The following is a 19,077-nucleotide window of genomic DNA, read 5'->3' on the forward strand; positions in this document are numbered from 1 at the left end:
CATCTCTGTTTGGTTGCTAGGTAAATGATACACTTCTGGTGAATGAATTGAAATCCAAAGAATCGGACATCATGACAACAAATGGGGTCATTCATGTTGTAGATAAACTCCTCTATCCAGCAGGTCAGTAAGGAATGAACTTATTAACAGGCTAAAGCTTTTTGCAATAAGATTAAGATTTTTTATTTCATTTTTTGACTGATAGTCATTTAATATTCCTTTTCTTAGACATACCCATTGGAAATGATCAGCTGCTGGAAATACTTAATAAACTGATCAAATACATCCAGATTAAGGTACAGAATGTTATTCGATTTTTTTAATATGTTGAACAAGCATTTAAGATTTAAGATAAAGGACTAGAAACACATGCAGCAATTAAAAAAATGTACACTAGATTGGGTTTGTTCTTTCTTGCTTATGCGCCATGAACCACCTATAAAGAAATGATATAAATGTTTTCATCAACAAGTATCTATTCAAAACTACTTATGACCAAATAATATTTTAAAGGTTAAGGAAAATATTAAATTAAATTATAGATGCCTTTTATTCAATAACTTTTTAATGCAGCATGGAAGATAAACCTGCATATAGATAACTAAAATTTTTATATCTTCAAATACTCTTGCTAATAAATGTAATGGAAAGGTAAAGAATTTAATTACAAAAACGTCAGTGATCACATTAAAAACAAAGGAATATTTTAATCTTAGCTCTTGTAGGGTCAAAGAAGCAAAGAACAGGGAATAGAATTTAATAATATATATTAAACTTTTTATTAATAACTGTAAAACTTTTAAAACTCTAAGTAACAACCCAATGACTTGTATGTCATCTGGCCTGATAAAAGTAATTGGAAGATGATTTACATGAAGACTTAATTTATAGAACATGTAGTAACAGTTACATGATTTTAATTTTAGTAAGAATTAAAGTGGTGCTGTGCTTTCATTAGTAAGACTACTACTTTTCATGTTACTAAATAGAAACATTTATTTTCAGTTTGTTCGTGGTAGTACCTTCAAAGAAATACCCATGACTGTCTATAGTAAGTATACAACAAATATTTACTACATATAAGTTGTCAGATGCAAAAAAAAAAAAAAAAAACCACAATAATTTTCTTTGTATTTACAATCAGAAAGTATTGATAATCTGGTATTTAGAATCCCAAACAATGGCAAATCTCATTGCATTTCAAATGGGCTTGAGGTCTGAGTGATGCCTCTGAGACTTGACAAGAATATTTCAATGAATGGCTTCCTTACTCATTGGACTAATAGGAGAAAGTACAATACTAGCATGGCAAAGAATGGGGGATGAGAGAGAAGGACACACAAAGGGGAGGGTTAGCTAAAAGACACTTTGGAGTCACTTGCAATTTCAGATGTCTGGACACAGAAACAGCACTGCCAAAGCACTGCCAAAGGACTTGTCACTCTACTCATAAGCCCTGAGCTATCTAATGGCAGGGTCTCAGGCAAGTGCCATGGAATTCTAATGTTTATGAGACAGCACTTCAAAAATTTTCTTTTTCTAAAATTGAAAAAAGGAACCAAATTTTTGTCAGAAAATCAGTGTAGAGTTTCTATATTACAAGGCTCATTTATCCACGACATTACCAGATTATCAAAATTAAACCTCTACTAATTAACAGTAAAGGGTATTTCATTCTCATAAATGTACCTCACAGGCTATCTTTCTCATTGAGGCTTCTTACTCCTTTGTCTTCTTTCTTTCATTTCTTTCTCCTAAAGCAGAAATTCTTTTCATTTTGTTTTGGCTCTACAACTGAACTCTCAAAATATATCAGTAGCTAAAACATTACTTCAATTCCCACATTTATTCTGGCTAGAAAATTATTCTGTTTCATATCATGGACATCCAATTAATGAAGAAAATTTTCCTTGAGATTTATGGTAGATATGGAAAAGCAGTAAAATCAGAATAAGGAGCAAAACAAAATGTCTGCTACTCTTATAGATTCCAGTTATGTAAAAATAACATGTAATTCTAGTATCAGGCCAGCTCGGCATTATTTTGAGGAATTAATTGTAATATTTATGATTCTGCCTGGTATAAATGCCAGCTTGGAAATATGCAACATTATTAAGAATGTATTTTACAACAATTAAAGAATGGACATGGGCTCTATTCATCAGACATGTTATGTCATCTTTCTCCACCAAAAATGTGTACCTGCACAGCATTTCTTTCCCTTTGCTGTTTTATCAATGTCAGTTCCACCACTCTCCATATAGGACAATGCAATAGTTTGTTTGCGATGAGCCAAGATATTATAAAAAAAATCCCCTTATTTTCTTTTGATAAATTGCAGTCTGACTCATAGAGCACAAACTACATTTTATAAAATTATGCAAGTCTAATGACTCTTGCCTACCTATTCAGAGCTGTTGAAAGACCTCTGAGATTTACATTTCAATGTTGAATTTTTCTTTTATTCCTTCCAGGATAAGTATCCTGTTATTAAGAAGCATTTTAAAATAGAGGTAGGGACTTATTAAACCAAAGATTTTGTTTTTATGCTGCTTTATTGATTTAACTCTAAAATTTCTTTGCTGCACATTATTATTGTGTCCAAAATATCATTCATTTTAAAATGCATTGTAAACTATATTCTTTGGTTTAAATTGTCCTATACAGATTTGAGTTGGAGAGCATTAATATCAGTAAATCTTTTGTCCATGACCTATTGAAACTATCAGTCTTCTGAAAAACAAGACTGAAACAAAACTATTAACCAAACAAACAACCTAAACTTCAAGTTTGTTAACATGATGTAAACATTTTAAGTAAAACGTAATTCACTCATTTTGGTATTGGCAGTGGAGATCTCTGTACATTTGACCTTCCTGAGAAGGTTCCTTTGTAACAAGAACACCTGTGGAAACAATAATACAACACATAGATTTTATATATTCCAGAGCTTCATAATTTGAGATCTCAAGATATGAAATCTTATGTCATCTCTATTAAGATACAGAACCACATTCATTCAAAAAGTTGACACAGCTTAACATCTTAGAAACAGGAGGTGAGAATGTAACAGAAAACTAAGTTGTGCTAGTGTCTTGCCTCTAATGTACTGATGACATCTCTTCACTGCCCAGTTAGCTTTGGTGAAGCCCATTATCTAACAGAACCATTTTTAAAACTTCTAATTAGAAATAATAAAATCCAGCATCTCTGGTGGTATGAATTCAGAGGAACATTTCCAACCAAAGTCAAACAAAATAAATCAGAATAATTGGATGCTGCAAGTATTTTAAGTAAACTTTGAGCATTATTATCTTACATGAATAAATGGCATAAATGTAAAATATATACTTTTAGATTTTAAAAAAGATGATGACTCTTAAGATTAAAGACATTTTAACCTTTAAATATCAAAGCATATCATATTTGTTGCATAGAGCTCATGGCTGACTGGTTAAGATTTATTCTTACTTTTAAGTATTCTGAACTAATTTTTCATATTTTCCTTTCTATGTCACTGGTTTCAGATGCATGAAAAACATTTTAAGGATTTTTTTTTTCACTTTTTTTCTTTCTTTTTATTAAGAAAGAATCCAACAATGCAACTTAAGATATTATGAATTTCATGAAATTAATTATGTTTGTCTTCTGTTGCTATACAGCCAATATTTTCAAGAAGTACAAAAGAAGGTAAACAGTTTTAGTGGTGCAATTCAAAATTACAGATTTCTAGATAGACTTTCCCACTGAATACATATCTCGCAGGAAGAAATCCAAGTCATTGGACTTCAGAATTCAACATCCAACATAAGAAGATAATAATTGTGCATCATAAAGTTTTTCTGTTTCTGACTGCCTGAACGTATTACCATACTTGGTATTTTACAAAGACAAATAAGGACAATTTCATTCAGGTTATTTTTATGTAAATATCATTCATGTTCCACTTTCTATACTTTCAGCAACTAAAATTATAACCAAAGTTGTGGAACCAAAAATTAAAGTGATTCAAGGCAGTCTTCAGCCTATTATCAAAACTGAAGGTAAAAATTAATGTTCTACAAGGTTCCTTTTATTGTGAAAAATCCATATAATATACTGATTTCTATGAATGTATCTACATTCTTTTTAAAACTAACATGCTAAATATTTCTATACCAATAGCATGCTCATGTAATTGCAGAATGTGGAGTGCAAATTATGTAGCAAAGTAGATGGTGCATTCCTAATAACCTTCAGTACATTTGCTTGTACTTGATTTAATTTTAATATGATTGATGTGCTAGCACTAGTACCCAGATATTGACTAAACAAATAAACAAAAATCACTGAACTTTTCTTTCTTTCTTGTTTTTTAAACTGTCTTCCTCAGAGAGAAGACTCTATTTTTTTTTCAGCTTTGTCTCCATTCTCCCTATATGGTGTGTTTTGGAGCATTACAAAAGTTCCTCCAAATAAGTGCAGGCATTTTTCATTTAGCAACGTAAGAGAACATAGAAACTGTGACTTGCTGAAAGCTTTTAAAATTGCAACCAGACGTGATATATTTTATAACTAGAACATCAGAAATAGAAAGGAAATAAATCACTTATTAGAATACTTAATTTCCAGCCTGACTACATCATTTATAAATACATATTATATATATATATTTCATATATGAGGTATATATGAAATATGTATTCTTATCTACAGGTATTAGAGATTAGTTATTAAATAAGCAATCACCTTTCTTTCTACTCTTAGTTTTTATGTCAGTTCAACATCTTTGTTCAAGTTCAACATCTTTGATATTACCCTAGTTTCATGTATTTTAAATATCTCCAAGAATCAGACTTTAAGAAATTTATATTTCTGTACTTAAGCATCTAATGTGATGACTTGATATGGAGAAAAAATCTGGTTATCTTCTTTATTCTAGAAGAAAGACAGAAACAATCTTCCTAAAATAAATATATTATTATAATATTATCATCAATAATAATAACAATATTATTATTGTTTGGCTCTCAGGAAAACTATCACTGTTATCTTTGATTCGGTATTTTTTATTCTGTGGATTAGTTAGAACTCACTGAATATTTTGGTCTGTTCCTCTTGGAGTGAGTCATAACTTAAAACTTAGACATTGAAATGATTCAAGTAAGAGCTGATTTCCTATCTAATTCATTCTTGAGAACTAAAATTGATTGACCATGTGAATTGGTGCTTAGTTTTTCTAGGAAAACTAAACTTTTTATCATTTGTTTGTTTTTATGTTGATGAAGATCATTTGTATTTTCAGAAAAAATGAAATTCCTGATTTTTTATACAAATGTTTATTGATCATTTCAATGAAAATGACCAAATGATCCCTGCCAATGCAATGGGTTTTAAAATACTCATAGTTTTTAAAAATATGATCCCCTAAAATTTTGTATCATAACATCTATATCTGTGCTTCTATATCTGGAATCTTTCACATGTGGTTTTGTTCTTGTTTTCAGATTTCTTTCTCTTTCAATCCTCTTCATATTCTCAATCTTTCTCAGCAGGGCACTATCCTATTAATATTTCTTCACTTAGGATCACAGTGGATAAACATTTCTGACTTTTTCTTATAAAGGAGACACAAATAAAAACCTGGATCAGGTCATCAATAATCTTCAGTTCAAACATTCAGAATTGCTACTTCTGTGTAACATAACAAGGGAAGAAAACATTTACATTGGCAGTAATTTACAATTGTTCAGCCTCTAAGATGGCTCCTAGCATTGCCTTCTTATTGTTTGAACTTGTAAGCAATTATGACTTTTGAATATTAATAAATTTACTCAAAGATACAATTTAAGATGTTTCTTTAAAAGATCCAGAAATAAATTTTAGAATTGAGAATAAATCAACTGAAAATGAATGGCTAGTTACTGAGCACCTCTTGTGTTGTATGTTCTTATGTCCTAGATATTGGAAATAAATATTAAAAAAAATTTCTGCCTTCACAGCCCTTAACAATAGAGGATGTTGTTCAAAGCTCAGTCTGGCTTTTCTAGTGAAGTATCGATTTGGTTTATTAATTCATTTATTGATCTTAAATTCCTTAAGCAAACTTTCTTTTTGAAGTCATCTTACATTAAAAGCTTAATCTCATGTTTTGTACTCAATATTCCCTGACTTCACAGATTAAGTATTATTGTGTGAAATATTCATGATTTGAAAGAACTATACTTTTATTTTTATTATTTTCTTTATTCTATTTAATTCTGGGTAATGGTGTACATTGAAAAATTTCTGGACAAGCAAATAATTCTCTCAAAGATAAGCAAATGTAGTTCCACTATTGAAGGGTAATACAGTATGAGTTAAATGTACTGAACTTTGTTTTTCTTGTTCTCTATGAAGTAGTCGTTATTAACTAATGTAATAATCAGCTTTCTAACATTCAAAATGCTTTTCTCCATGAGAAAAGCCATTTTGCAAGTCAAATGCAATACTTATTTAACTTTTGCATTTGAGGGACTAATTATTAATTTAGTTAATTTTTGCATCATTCTTGTATGCAAGGTAAGTAGTACAATCCATTTTCCCATGTGTCCCAAAACTCAACATCTTAAAGGTGGGTACAAACTTGGGATTTTTTTTTTTTTTACTTTTAGCCCTATGTTTATTTATTAGATGAAAATATAAGGTACTCAGTGATTAAAAGCAGAATTGAAACATTTTAATGAGGAAGAGTAACAGATAGATATCAGTACGGTAAATTATTATATAGACTAATTATCATTAGAACAGCTAATATTTGTACACACTCTATGATTCACAAGGTATATCCATATATAATATTTGGTGTGATCATACTTGTTAACGACTACTGAGTAAATGAGTTGCCACAAAATCTTAATGAAGTTGAAAGCTATTTTAGTGATACACCAGTAGGCTAAATTATTTGCTTTCATCAGTATTGCTTAATGTGAAGACAATGTAAAACCTTTAAAACTAATTTCATAAAGCCTGAAAAGCCACTTTGATATTTAAGTAACACTAAATGTTAAAGCAAATTTCCTCTTCTGGTAAATCTAAAGGGCGGGTTTAACACAATAATTTGTCTCCTAAAATAATGTCTCAGGACCCAAAATAACCAAGGTCAACATTGAAGAGGATCCTGAATTCAAAGTGATTACAGAAGGTGAAACTGTAACTGAAGTGATCCATGGAGGTGCGTTTTGTGAATTTCTTGGTGTCTAATTAACAGCAGTGACTTCTTTGAAATAGAGTTGTTTTATAAATACTCAATATCTGATATATTTTCTCTTGGATTTTATTTTGGATAAATTGTGGGATTCATTTTCTCAGCCCTGGGTTCTTATTAGCCAGTCAGAAATGAAATCTAGTTTATCTTTTAGTGGATCTAGCCGGAATTAATTTAATCTTTTAACTCTTCAGATCTAAGGAAACTATCATTATTTCTGTATATGCACATGATGATTGAGAAATACCATAAGAGCAATGTCAATGCAGAAGGTCATATTAAATTCAAAAACAGGAGAAAAGCAGTTTATCTAAGACTCTACTAAGAAACTTGTAGAATTGTTAGAGGGTTTCCATTCCAGTAATAATTAGTTCACCAACTGGACCTCTTCCTTACCCAATATTCAGAACAAAACTGATCACCTTTTAGAATCCCATTGATTTGAATTTGTTTGAGATGTGTACCAACAGTGATTACCAACTGGCAAATTTTGAGAAATATACTTTTTTTAAATTCTTTTTTTAACTTTTATTTAATGAATATAAATTTCCAAAGTACAGCTTATGGATTACAAAAATATACTTAATCATTAAAATGTCTAGCTCATATAAGTATAGACACCATATAAGCCAGTCCCACAAAGACAAATATCATGTTTTCTCTGATTTGTGGTAAGTAATATATGGTGTACACAAATATTAAGCATATGAGTGAAATTGACATGTTGCAATCTGATTATTATTTATAACCCTTGTCTAGACTCCTGAGGAACGGTGGTTTTTTTCTTTAATGTCTGTTGAATTTTTTATTTAGTAAATGATTAAGCTTATAATTATAAAGTAAATTGAAAGTACATTGTTACAACAACTAAAAGAAAGTAAGAAAAGAAAGAGGTGGGAGGGTGGGAAGTACCATATTCTGAAAACTGTTCATATGAAATACATAAAATATGTCCCCTTTATATAAATATATTAATATTTAAAAATAAGAAAAAATTAAAAAATGAATGAAATGCATTTTTCTTACCCTGCTTTCAGAGCCAATTATTAAGAAGTACACCAAAATCATTGATGGAGTGCCTGTGGAAATAACCGAAAAAGAGACACGGGAAGAACGAATTATTACAGGTATTTAATTCACTCATGGAACTATACCCAGATGATGCAGATTAAACAGTAGTTTATCATATTTTATCTTTATTAGAATCGTGAAAGACTAATGATGCATGGCGGTTACTCAACTTACACAATTTCCTTTTGTGACAGAAATAACATTACTCTAAATATATAGGCTATGTTTTACTCTGAGCTGGAAATTTGTAGACAACCTATAAGCATATGCTTGTATTGAATGTAGGCATAGATCTCACATAACATATATGATTAATATTCTCTTTATTAATGAGCTATTGGATTCTAGAGAAGTCATTTCCTCCTTTGAGTTTACAAGAACAGTAGTCTCTACATCTATAAAACAAAATAGATGGAAGTTTGTATAAAACAATTGATGAATAATTTTGGTAAACTCTCTTTATCTCTCTCCCACATGTGAATTATCCTAGCATTCTAAATTCAACTATTCTGTAAGTATTTGTGTAAATAAATAGCAAGTACAGTCTGTACTACCTATATCTGTAAAGAAAGGTTTATTGGAACACATTCATTTATGTAATGCCTATGTCTGCACTCACTACAACAGTGTCGAACAGTGACAGCACAGTCCCTATGCCCTACAAAGTCCAAAAAGCTTACCCTCCGGCCTTTTACAGAAGAAATTCGCCACTCCTGTTTTAGACCTTTTAAAATTGTCTTTCCTTCAGGGCCTGAAATAAAATACACTAGGATTTCTACTGGTGGTGGAGAAACAGAGGAAACCCTCAAGAAGCTGTTGCAGGAAGGTCAGCATGCCTAGCAAAATAACAATGTGACTTTACCTAAACTGTCTGTATCAAAATCTAAATCAACCTTCAAGGCCTTGTACCTGTGTTCTACCCTGTCATCCCTTTGTTCAAGTTCCAAACCAACATCAGAATATGTCAAAACATATGGAAATAAGCAACAATGGCAGTTATGTTAATTGCTTTGTTATATATTACTAAATGTTTTGTAAGAAAATAATGATATCAAAAGAAAAAGAAAAATACTGAACGCAAAGAAAGCACTGAATGTTGGTCTGGAATTCACCACGGGGCAGAAGCCATTATTTAGCATATCAAGTCTCCTATCTTTTTATTATATAAACCAATTTCTGCTATAAACATGTATCCTCTCAGAGGTCACCAAGGTCACCAAATTCATTGAAGGTGGTGATGGTCATTTATTTGAAGATGAAGACATTAAAAGACTGCTTCAGGGAGGTCAGTAAAAGGGCAACAACTAACCCCTTAACAGGTTCTCATAACAGAGTTCTTCAACTTTTTAAAGACTGAGCAGGCAGGTTTTTCTTTTAATTAGGTTAAAAATAAGACAATAGCAGGTGTTGTCTTAAGAAATCAATTGGTTATGGTAGTTTAAGTGATAGTTATGAAGAAATGATTTCCAGCTTTAAAAGTCTTTAAAAAGTTCTATTATCTAAAACGTGGGGAGCAATGAATATTTTTTTCTTGTTTGATACAGATAATTACAAGGGTATTTTAATTATATAAAAAGGGAATAAAATTGAAATTGCTAACTTGTAAAGTCCAAATTTGACATATTTTTATAGTTCTTAAAAACTTATTCACTGCCCCCATTACAGCAATAAAGGCATGTTTCTGGATTTTGTAAGTGCATAGATACAGCCAAAAAAAAAAAAAAAAAAAAAAAAAGTGCATTTAGTAACTATCTTCTCCAAACTTTTATTCTTGGGAGTGGGTATATATTTCTTCTAACAATTTAAAGTGATAAACTAGACTTGGATTTGTTAATCATTTTCCATTTGAATTAATCACAAACCTTAAGGTATGAACTGTTCTCTGTTTATGGCATTAAATGGATCTACTTTTAAAAGGAAAGGAGAAAAAAAAAGAATTCAAACTCTTACACAATCTCCAAATTATAATTACTCATATAAATAGTTAATGTTAAGAAAGTAGGTTAGGATTTTTGACATTTGCATAAGTAGATTTCTAGTTCAATTCATTAACAAAATTGTTAAACTGACAAATTGTTTTAGAGAAATATTTAAATTTTTTATAAAAACAAATATGTTCTTTGAAATATACTTATTGTGAAAGACAACTATACCTTAGTATTACCCCAAATATAATCCAAATGGTTTTTCCGCTTATAATCTTAGAAGTTGTATCACCATGTCCAAGAAGATATAAATTCTCTTGAGACTATATATATTTTCAACAATTATTGTTTCCTTATTTTAATATAGATAGTATCCCTATATTATATTTACAGACTTGGCAGATATACTGAAATTTTTACTTTATTCACCCAGTGATCAGATTACCCCTCAATGGAGATACATGTCTAAAAAATACAATATATTTTTTCAGAATACAGGAATTATATGACATACTCAAAGTCATAAGGGAACCAAAGATACCTCTGAGACTTCATAGAGAATTCACTCATCTATTCCCAAATGCTTACTCTCTGCCAGGAAATCATCAAGGAATCCAAGGGAAGAGGCAAACACATTATGAAGATTAAGTTGAATTCTTTTTTTTAGTCCTTGCATAGTAAGCAGCTTTGTAAATGGCAGTGCTTTTTAGAAAATAATCAATTAGTAGTTGCATTTGTTTTATATTGCTTTAATTCACTTAGGCTTAAGCTTCAGGTAAGTATGTTTTCATCTTTTTTAAAAAGTCCCTGTTAATAAATCCATTATAAATAAAGCAACTAAGTACCAAGGAATTGTTTCAACTAAGAAAATGAGACACTTGCTACAAGTCAAGAAAATGATGTTCTACTTTTAGTTAGTAGGCTCCTTTCTTATCTCTCATTTCTGTTCATCCCTGAGTTTGATTCTTTTAGTTCTTAGAATCTGATTTCTGTAAATGTCTACTAGACATCAATGTCAACAATGCTTGCATATCTTTATCAAAAAAATTCTAAGATTTTCCTTCTCATAGGGAAGTACAGTTTATTTACAAGTAAATGGACAGTAACTGGACATGCTATTACTTCAGCTAGCCATTTATAACCATTGGATCAACACTGAGTCACAAGTATATTCTCCACTAGATTCTACGAGACATCAATTCACACAGAAGTTGGTGTGAATAAAGCTTACATTATACAACATCTGTATCCAAACTATGGTCTTCATCCCAAGTTGGAGTTTCCTATATGACCTGTCTATATCATGAACATTGAAGTACATGCATACATTTTGTTAAACTGAACATCTTCCCCAATCCGTTAAGACATGACTGTTAACACGGCTAAGTGGTCCATTCAGTATTCATTTTGTGATTTATCACTGAAATAGTTTAAAACCTCTAAGTGAAAACTGTGCCTAAAAAGTGCACAAAATGTTTCACTAGTAAATTAGATAGTGGTGTGCATATTGAAACTACTTTAATAGTTAAAGAAGGATCTCAGGCTATGCAGAAAGAGACAAAGTCATTTTGGAAGATTTTGCAAAATCTGCCTATAGGAGTTAAGATTTACAGACTCTGTAAAGAAGAGTAGATCACACCGTAGTTCTGGCTTCAATCTGAGCTTCAGTTCAAGTCTAAGTGGACTCTTCTCTGCCTGTTTCCTTCCTCTGCTTATAAATGAATTAACTGGTTTTGGACTAATGTTCAACACATAGCAAGTTATCAGAGAATTTTACTTTGTGTTATCATCACTCAACATTACCATGGTCAGTGAAGGAATATCCTCCATTCTATTTTGTGTCCAAAGTCATAGACATTAAAGAATTTTAAAAATAAAGCAAAACAAGCACTGTGGCACAGTAAGTTAATCCTCAGCTTGTGGCACTGGCATCCCATGTGGGTGCCAGTTCTAGTCCTGGCTGCTCCTTTTCCGATGCAGCTCTCTGCTATGGTTTCGGAAAGCAGTAGAAGATCCTCCAAGCACTTGGGTTCCTGCACATGTGTAGGAGACCCAGCAGCCCCTGGCTCCTGGCTTCAGATGGGTCTAGCTCTGGCCTTTGCGGTCATTTAGGGAGTGGGCCAGCGAATAAAAGACCTTTCTCTCTGTCTCTGCCTCTCACTGTTTGTAACTGTACATTTCAAATAAATAAATAAAATCTTAAAAAAAAAAGCACAAAGCAACACAAAAAGCAGTAACTTACAAATAACCATGCTGACCTGCTTCACACGCTTTAGGAAGCATGATGGAGAAATTGCATTTGTGCCAAATCTTTCAGATGATTGGATTATTTTTCCAAACATTGCTTCCTTACACATAAGCTGAGACACACTAATTAATTTGAAATAACAATCAAGCTTTCCTTTTGAGGTATTTGTTTGCCACATTAATATATTTCTTTTCTTTTTAAAGATTTATTTATTTATTTGAAAGGCAGTTACAGAGAGAGAGGGAGAGACAGAGAGAGATCTTCCATCCACTTGTCACTCCCCATTTGGCTGCAAGTGCCAGGCTGTGCCAGGCCAAAGCCAGGAACCAGAAGCTTCTTCTAGGTCTCCCACTCAGATGGTAGGGGCCCAAGCACTCCAGGATGGGAACCGATGCCCAAATGAGATGTCAGCACCCCAGGCAGCAGATTTATCTGCTTTGCCACAACACTGACCTCCCCCCACAATAAGTATTTCTAATTTGATATTATCCTAGAAAGACAGGAAAAATTTAGCAAAAAACTCATTAATGAAATGTTATGGTTTATAAAAGGAAAACTGAGTTCACTTGACATGATTGTAGACTAATTTTGTACATATTTCTATGTTTTCATTCATTTAATAAACTATTTTGAATTTAGTAAGTCCATTATAAACATTTTATAGACAGTGCTCTTATTCCTTAATTAAAGATTGGATCTAACTCTTCTTAATATTTTAGAAGCACATTATTTTGTTACCAAGTAAACTTGAAACTAAGGAAAACATATCAACTTGGGAATTTCCCATAAGTCACACTTTCCTTTTTGGCACAGACTTTCTCCCACTTTCCAATCTAGTAAGTGTTTCCATAGTTCTATTTTTCACTATAGAATTAATATCATTATATGGTGAATGATTATATTCCTACATTCTACAAGAGAAAAGGAGATGCTGGAGATGTCCTAAGTAGATACAAGCAGAATTTGTACATTTATCTGTTTATATTTTTAAAAGTTTAATGCACACATAAAAATGTACAAATTTATAAGGTACCCATAAATATTGAATCATTTCAATAGATGTATACCTTGCATAATGTTCAAATCAGTATAAATATAGAGTGCTTATCTGCTTCTCAAACGTTTATTAGCTCTTTATGATGTAAAATAGTGAGAAAGTCAAACTACTACCTTGCATCTTTTTAAAGATACAATATTGCTTTCTATCATCCTAATGTGCAATAATAGAACACCAACCTTTTTTCCTTTTATATAACTAACCATACAACTATAGTGAGTACACAGTATTCAACTTTGCCCCTCCCTTTATCCATCATGCTCCCCTCAGCTTGCATCCATGTTTTTAGATATATAAATTACTTATATATATAACATATATATAAGAGAATACTGTATATATATATATATATAATACGTATTATATATAAAGTACTCCCTTTTTAATTTGCTTGGGGTCATATAGTCACAATTACTCTTGGTGATTGTTTCATGGTTTATTCTTTATGAGATTTCATTGTGTTTATTGTGTGTACATTTTGACTTTATTTTTGCATATAGATGATATATTTTTAAAAAGTAAAAATTCGGAGAAAAATAAGAAAAGGCAAGCTTAAAAATGAAGTCATACTAAGATCGACATTTACTTTTTGATCCCAAATGCCCAAAAATTACATGAAAATGTAAATTGAGACCCATCATGTAGTCTTGTAGATGAATTAAAAGAAAACCAAAGAATTGATAAATATTTTGCAACCATAGTAACACAAAACAGCACCGTTGTTAAACACTTACAGTTCTTAAATATGAAAGCTAGCTAGCAAATTAATTTTTTAGAAAGGTCTCCTAGGATTGAGCTTTAATAGGGCAATGAGTAAATATTACTTTTTTCCTGGATTGCTTATTACATTCAAGAATCACCAGGCCAATGTCCTTTTGTCATACTCATATACAATTAAACCATCACAGATTGATTTACAATGACAACTTTACAGAGGCCTACATTCCAATAAGGATGACTGCAAAGATACGTGCTGTCTCTAGGAAGATACACGCACTAAAGTTTATAAAATATTAAAAAAAAAAACATGATAAAGCCATGCTTATTACCCAAAACCTGAGAAAAAAATCAGGTAAGTTATGGGCTACAAAAGCCATAATGAAATAACATTAGTGAAAATTCAGTGTGATATATGGAAAACAATGCCTTTGTTTCCCCTTTGTCATTGCAAAACTCTAAGAATCATAAAATTTACTACTCCAAAAATATCTGCATATTCAGGTAATGCTTATTTAAAACTTTTTAGCTTCTTCTTACCTGTGGTCTCCTATACTATGTTAGCTGTAATTTCAAAGTATTTCTAACTGCAACTATTTAATTGTAGACACACCGGTGAGGAAAATACAAGCCAACAAAAGGGTTCAGGGTAAGTGTGTTGAATAAAGTAATGTGAGTATATGGCATATTTTATTATGATAAATGAAATCAATGAAAAGGAGAACATTTTAGCGCATTTTATTGAATTTTGCCATCTGCTAGGGAGAAAAATTAGGCAGTTTTGATGAAAAGTATTTTGAAAAGAAGAATCAGAAGATTAAATTTTTCATGTTATACACTATTACAGAATCTAGGAAAAACAATCATTAAAGGGCAGGCAAGTATATTCATGTAAATTGCTCGACATACTGAACCAATAAGGCAGATTCAAGTTCAGTTAAGTAAAAAAAAAATCTTAAATAGCTGAGCCATGTGTGCACTTATATGTTGCAGAGGGACATTAATCCTTGGAAATATTATTATATGTATTGAGGCTACAGTTTGAGACATAAGTAAATTATTACTGCACACATGGAGAAGGCTTTTTAATATAACTATAAAATTCTATATTAATATGTTGACTATATATATCTCATATATAAACTTAAATTTTCTGTATATGTTTATTCATTTTCTAATTTGTGCATTTGTTTACTTTACATTCTATACAGTAAAAGAACAAAAATTCCTCTTGTGGAATCTAGAGTAAATCACAGCCAAAAATTACAAGTTCAGAATTTCTGATAGTCAAAATAATTTGCAAGGCTTATGAATTCACTATCACCATGTCTGATTGTAAGGCTTTCCAGTGTATAAAGGTTTGAAATTAAAGGTTCAACTGCACACATAATTTGTAACTGAAGGATGCATCAGAGAATTTCTTCTAAACATCCAAATACATCCAAGTATTCTTTTATAATCATGACATTTTAAATTGTTATCTTCACATACTTTTGATCAAAAATTATCTAGTTTCTTGGCCATAAACTGAGGATATTATTTAAGATACACAATGTAAAGGTTATTACGATCAGAAGTATTGGCCTTTGATAAATACACAGAAAACATATGCTTAAAGTCTGAGGTTTCATCCCCTTTACAATCTGTGCATTCTTCCTTCTTTCTAATCAGGATCCAGAAGACGATCAAGAGAAGGTCGCTCTCAGTGAGAATCGGAAGCCCAGACACCAAGTTTATACCACCTAAGTCAATAACCTGACCTTGAAAGAAAATTATCAGAGCCATGTTGACTTCAGGAACTGAAAAATCAGCACAAAGGAAAAATCATCCAACAATTTTGAACAATTTTAATATTATTTTCTGAATGAGAAACATAAGGGAAAGTGTGAGATTAGGCTGCTGTGAGTTAGGAACTGAAAGAAACAAAGCAAATTGTGGCCTTTCAACTTGGCATTAAAGGTTGACACTAACTCTTGAATCCATCAAGGAAAATCCCTGTTACTACATTCATTACATTTCAAAGCGTGGAGCTAATCTCATTGAGAACACTGAGTCTTGAATGTTTGTAATGGATAAATAAAATGCCTGCAAGCAGTTACCTCTCCATGGGAAACTAGATTTAAAAAAATGGGTGCTCAGAATAAAACAAAAAATCTTTTAGGTCAAAAGGCTTTGCACATTTCTAATACAACGTGGGTTTACTGGTAAATTATGTTATTTTTGCAGTTAATTTTATACTCTTAAAATGTTTGTCATATACTTCTTGCAATACATATTTTTTATCTCAAACATTTCAATAAAACTGTTTTTAGGTATAAAGAGAATTACTTCAGATTGGGTAATTCAGAAAACTCAAGGTTTAAAAAAGAGTGGTTTGGACTTGGGAACAGACTTTATACCTCTTTTATTGTAATGAGTATTCATTAAAGGAAATTAAATGAAATGAGTTGTTCTTGAATTTTTATATTATATTATATAAAGAATACAACAGAGTGCCTATACAAACCTGGGATTGTACAAAGCTGTAAATATTCAAAAGATAAATATGACAAAGTTACTGACCTCAGGAAACAAGTGAAAACATAGCCCATTATCCACAACCGTACATGGAATATAATAAAAAAATAAACAGGACTACACAGGCAGGAATTCATATGTAAATTATTCTTAGGCTAGGCCTTATGTAAGAGGAGCTAGAGAGGTGCCCTATTACCAAGACTCGAAGTAACATAAGAATCCTTTGCATAGCAAAATAGGAAAACAAAATATTTCTTTGCTGGCAATGATTGACATTGGCTTGATCTGTTGCGTTCTCAACAACTCTCATCCTTAGCTTGTAGAAACTGAAATAAGAGCTTTTAGCAGACGGAATCTATACTGATCAGAAACTGGCTGATGATAGTATGACAGAATTGTATCTTGGAGGACACTCATTAGAAGAGTGTAAAACCAAGGAAGGCCAAACTGAAGACACCAGACTTGCTCACACATGTGCAGCTTGAATCAGAGAAAATTAGACTCACTAAAATAAAGACCACTAAAGAACTGAAACTTTCTGGATGGCTGAGAGATTGAGGAGTGATTGATTGGAACAGGGAAGCTTGATATGAAATTCTGAGAGTGCTATTTACTGAAGTGTTTGATAGCTTTGATTTTCCATAATGTTTCCTAGACTAGGAGACTGATAAGATTTGTGTCTACCATTTAGAGGCACTACCAGAAAAGAAAGTATCCTATCAAGTAGTTAGTTCATTACTCATGGAGAGGATCTTAGCTGGAAGGATGTGGTTGTCATCCTGCAAGACAGTTCAAGAGAGGCAGCTCCAGAGGGTAGTTCTGGTACAACACACAAAACACCAACACAGGGGCTTTCTCAAGTAGATACTGTGGCACTATGACAGTGGCACTATGATAGTGCCCCAGAATATTACTGATTAATTATGTCAAATGAACAGTAGATAAAACCATTCATTTAGCACCCTTCAATGTGCATTTAATGAGTCAAATGTCCCAAAGCTGGGTTTGAACATGATAATCTGGGGCAGTAAAATTTATTTTGAGGTCTTTTTTGAAAGACTGATAACTTAGACTCTGCTTTTCTACCACATAATAAAAAAGAAGTCAGTACGTAAGTCTAGCATATCTTTCTGGTAAGATATAGTAATATTGTGAGTGATGCACAAGTATGTTTTAAAGTAATCTTTAAGTTTTATTTATTTATTTAAAAGCAAAATGACAGAGAGGAAGATAGAAACAGAGACAGAGAGAGAATCTTCCATTCACCCTTTCACTCCCTAAAGACCTAAATTGCCAGGGCTGGGCTAGGCTGTGCCAGGAGCCAGGAGCAACATCTGGGTCTCCCACATGGATGTAGGGTCCTAAAGCGCTTGGGCCATCTCCCACTGTTTTCTTAGGCACACTAGCAAGAAGCTGTGTCAGAAATGGAACATCTGGGGTTCGAATCATATGAGATTCCAGCACTGCAAGAAGTGGCTTACCCTACCAGCTCACAAGGTTGGCCCCTAAAAGCCAAATTTAAAGAAGATCTATTGATAAAATATCTAAAAAATTAATAACAAAAATGACGGTTTATAAATTTGCATAAAATTAACAATAAATTATAACCCTAAAATAAATAAATAAATATCAATTCTATTGAGGCACTTTTTGTAAGTTGAAGAGGCAGAAAATGTGATTCTATGCATGATAATCATACTTTAAAAATTCTAAAATTTATTCTCTCTACTATCATATGAAAGAAGTGGGAGGGGGCTTGAGTTTGCATAACTTTTCTTTCTTCTTTTGCCTTGTACACTTAAATCATGCCACTAATCAACTTACCACATGGTTATTACTCAAGTAGTAAAAATGTGAGCATAGCAGGCAAATTTGTTGCAATTGTTCTCATTTTTGTACTTAATTTTAGTTCTCTTCCTCTGCATGAGTGGCATATAAATTCTGGTTTGGATACACTGAACTTTTGACAGTAACTTTGCTATAAATCTATATAAAGTATTATTTCTCAAGTTTAGAAATGCAACATTCTGCAGCATGATCAACCATGAGGACTTTTTTTAAAAGTGAAGATTTTGGAGTCTAAGACTCTGATAAAAAAATTTTCAGAATACCCCTCTCATGATTTTTGAATTAGAAATGCTTGTGCATGTTTATGGGCTAACGTGTGACATTTCATTACATGTATACAACATATAATGATCAAATCAAGGTGGACAATATTTCCTCTCCTTTGATATTACTTTACTTTCTTCTATGTGTTCATAAAATATATAACAAGTTATTATGAACTAGTCATTCCACTGTACTTTGTAGCACT

At 31.7% G+C, this 19,077-nt stretch overlaps 1 protein-coding gene across 6 annotated transcripts in view; it reads left to right on the forward strand.

Moving 5' to 3' along the window:
- POSTN (periostin) overlaps positions 1-16,686 on the forward strand; it is a 35,057-nt gene extending 18,371 nt beyond the window's left edge. The window contains exons 14-23 of one of the 6 annotated variants that reach the window (XM_002721081.5): positions 21-123; positions 229-296; positions 1,006-1,051; positions 3,963-4,043; positions 7,103-7,192; positions 8,263-8,352; positions 9,045-9,122; positions 9,498-9,581; positions 14,851-14,892; positions 15,915-16,686. In XM_002721081.5, coding sequence (XP_002721127.1) covers positions 21-123; positions 229-296; positions 1,006-1,051; positions 3,963-4,043; positions 7,103-7,192; positions 8,263-8,352; positions 9,045-9,122; positions 9,498-9,581; positions 14,851-14,892; positions 15,915-15,952 — 720 coding nt within the window. In that variant the 3' untranslated portion in view covers positions 15,953-16,686. The remainder of the gene's footprint in view (positions 1-20; positions 124-228; positions 297-1,005; positions 1,052-3,962; positions 4,044-7,102; positions 7,193-8,262; positions 8,353-9,044; positions 9,123-9,497; positions 9,582-14,850; positions 14,893-15,914) is intronic. The other 5 variants (XM_002721083.5, XM_002721082.5, XM_008274491.4 and 2 more) reach the window with 5 other exon arrangements.
- Positions 16,687-19,077: the final 2,391 nt, after the last annotated feature.

This window comes from Oryctolagus cuniculus, chromosome 9 (assembly GCF_964237555.1).
Source record: "Oryctolagus cuniculus chromosome 9, mOryCun1.1, whole genome shotgun sequence".
Lineage (NCBI taxonomy): Eukaryota > Metazoa > Chordata > Mammalia > Lagomorpha > Leporidae > Oryctolagus > Oryctolagus cuniculus.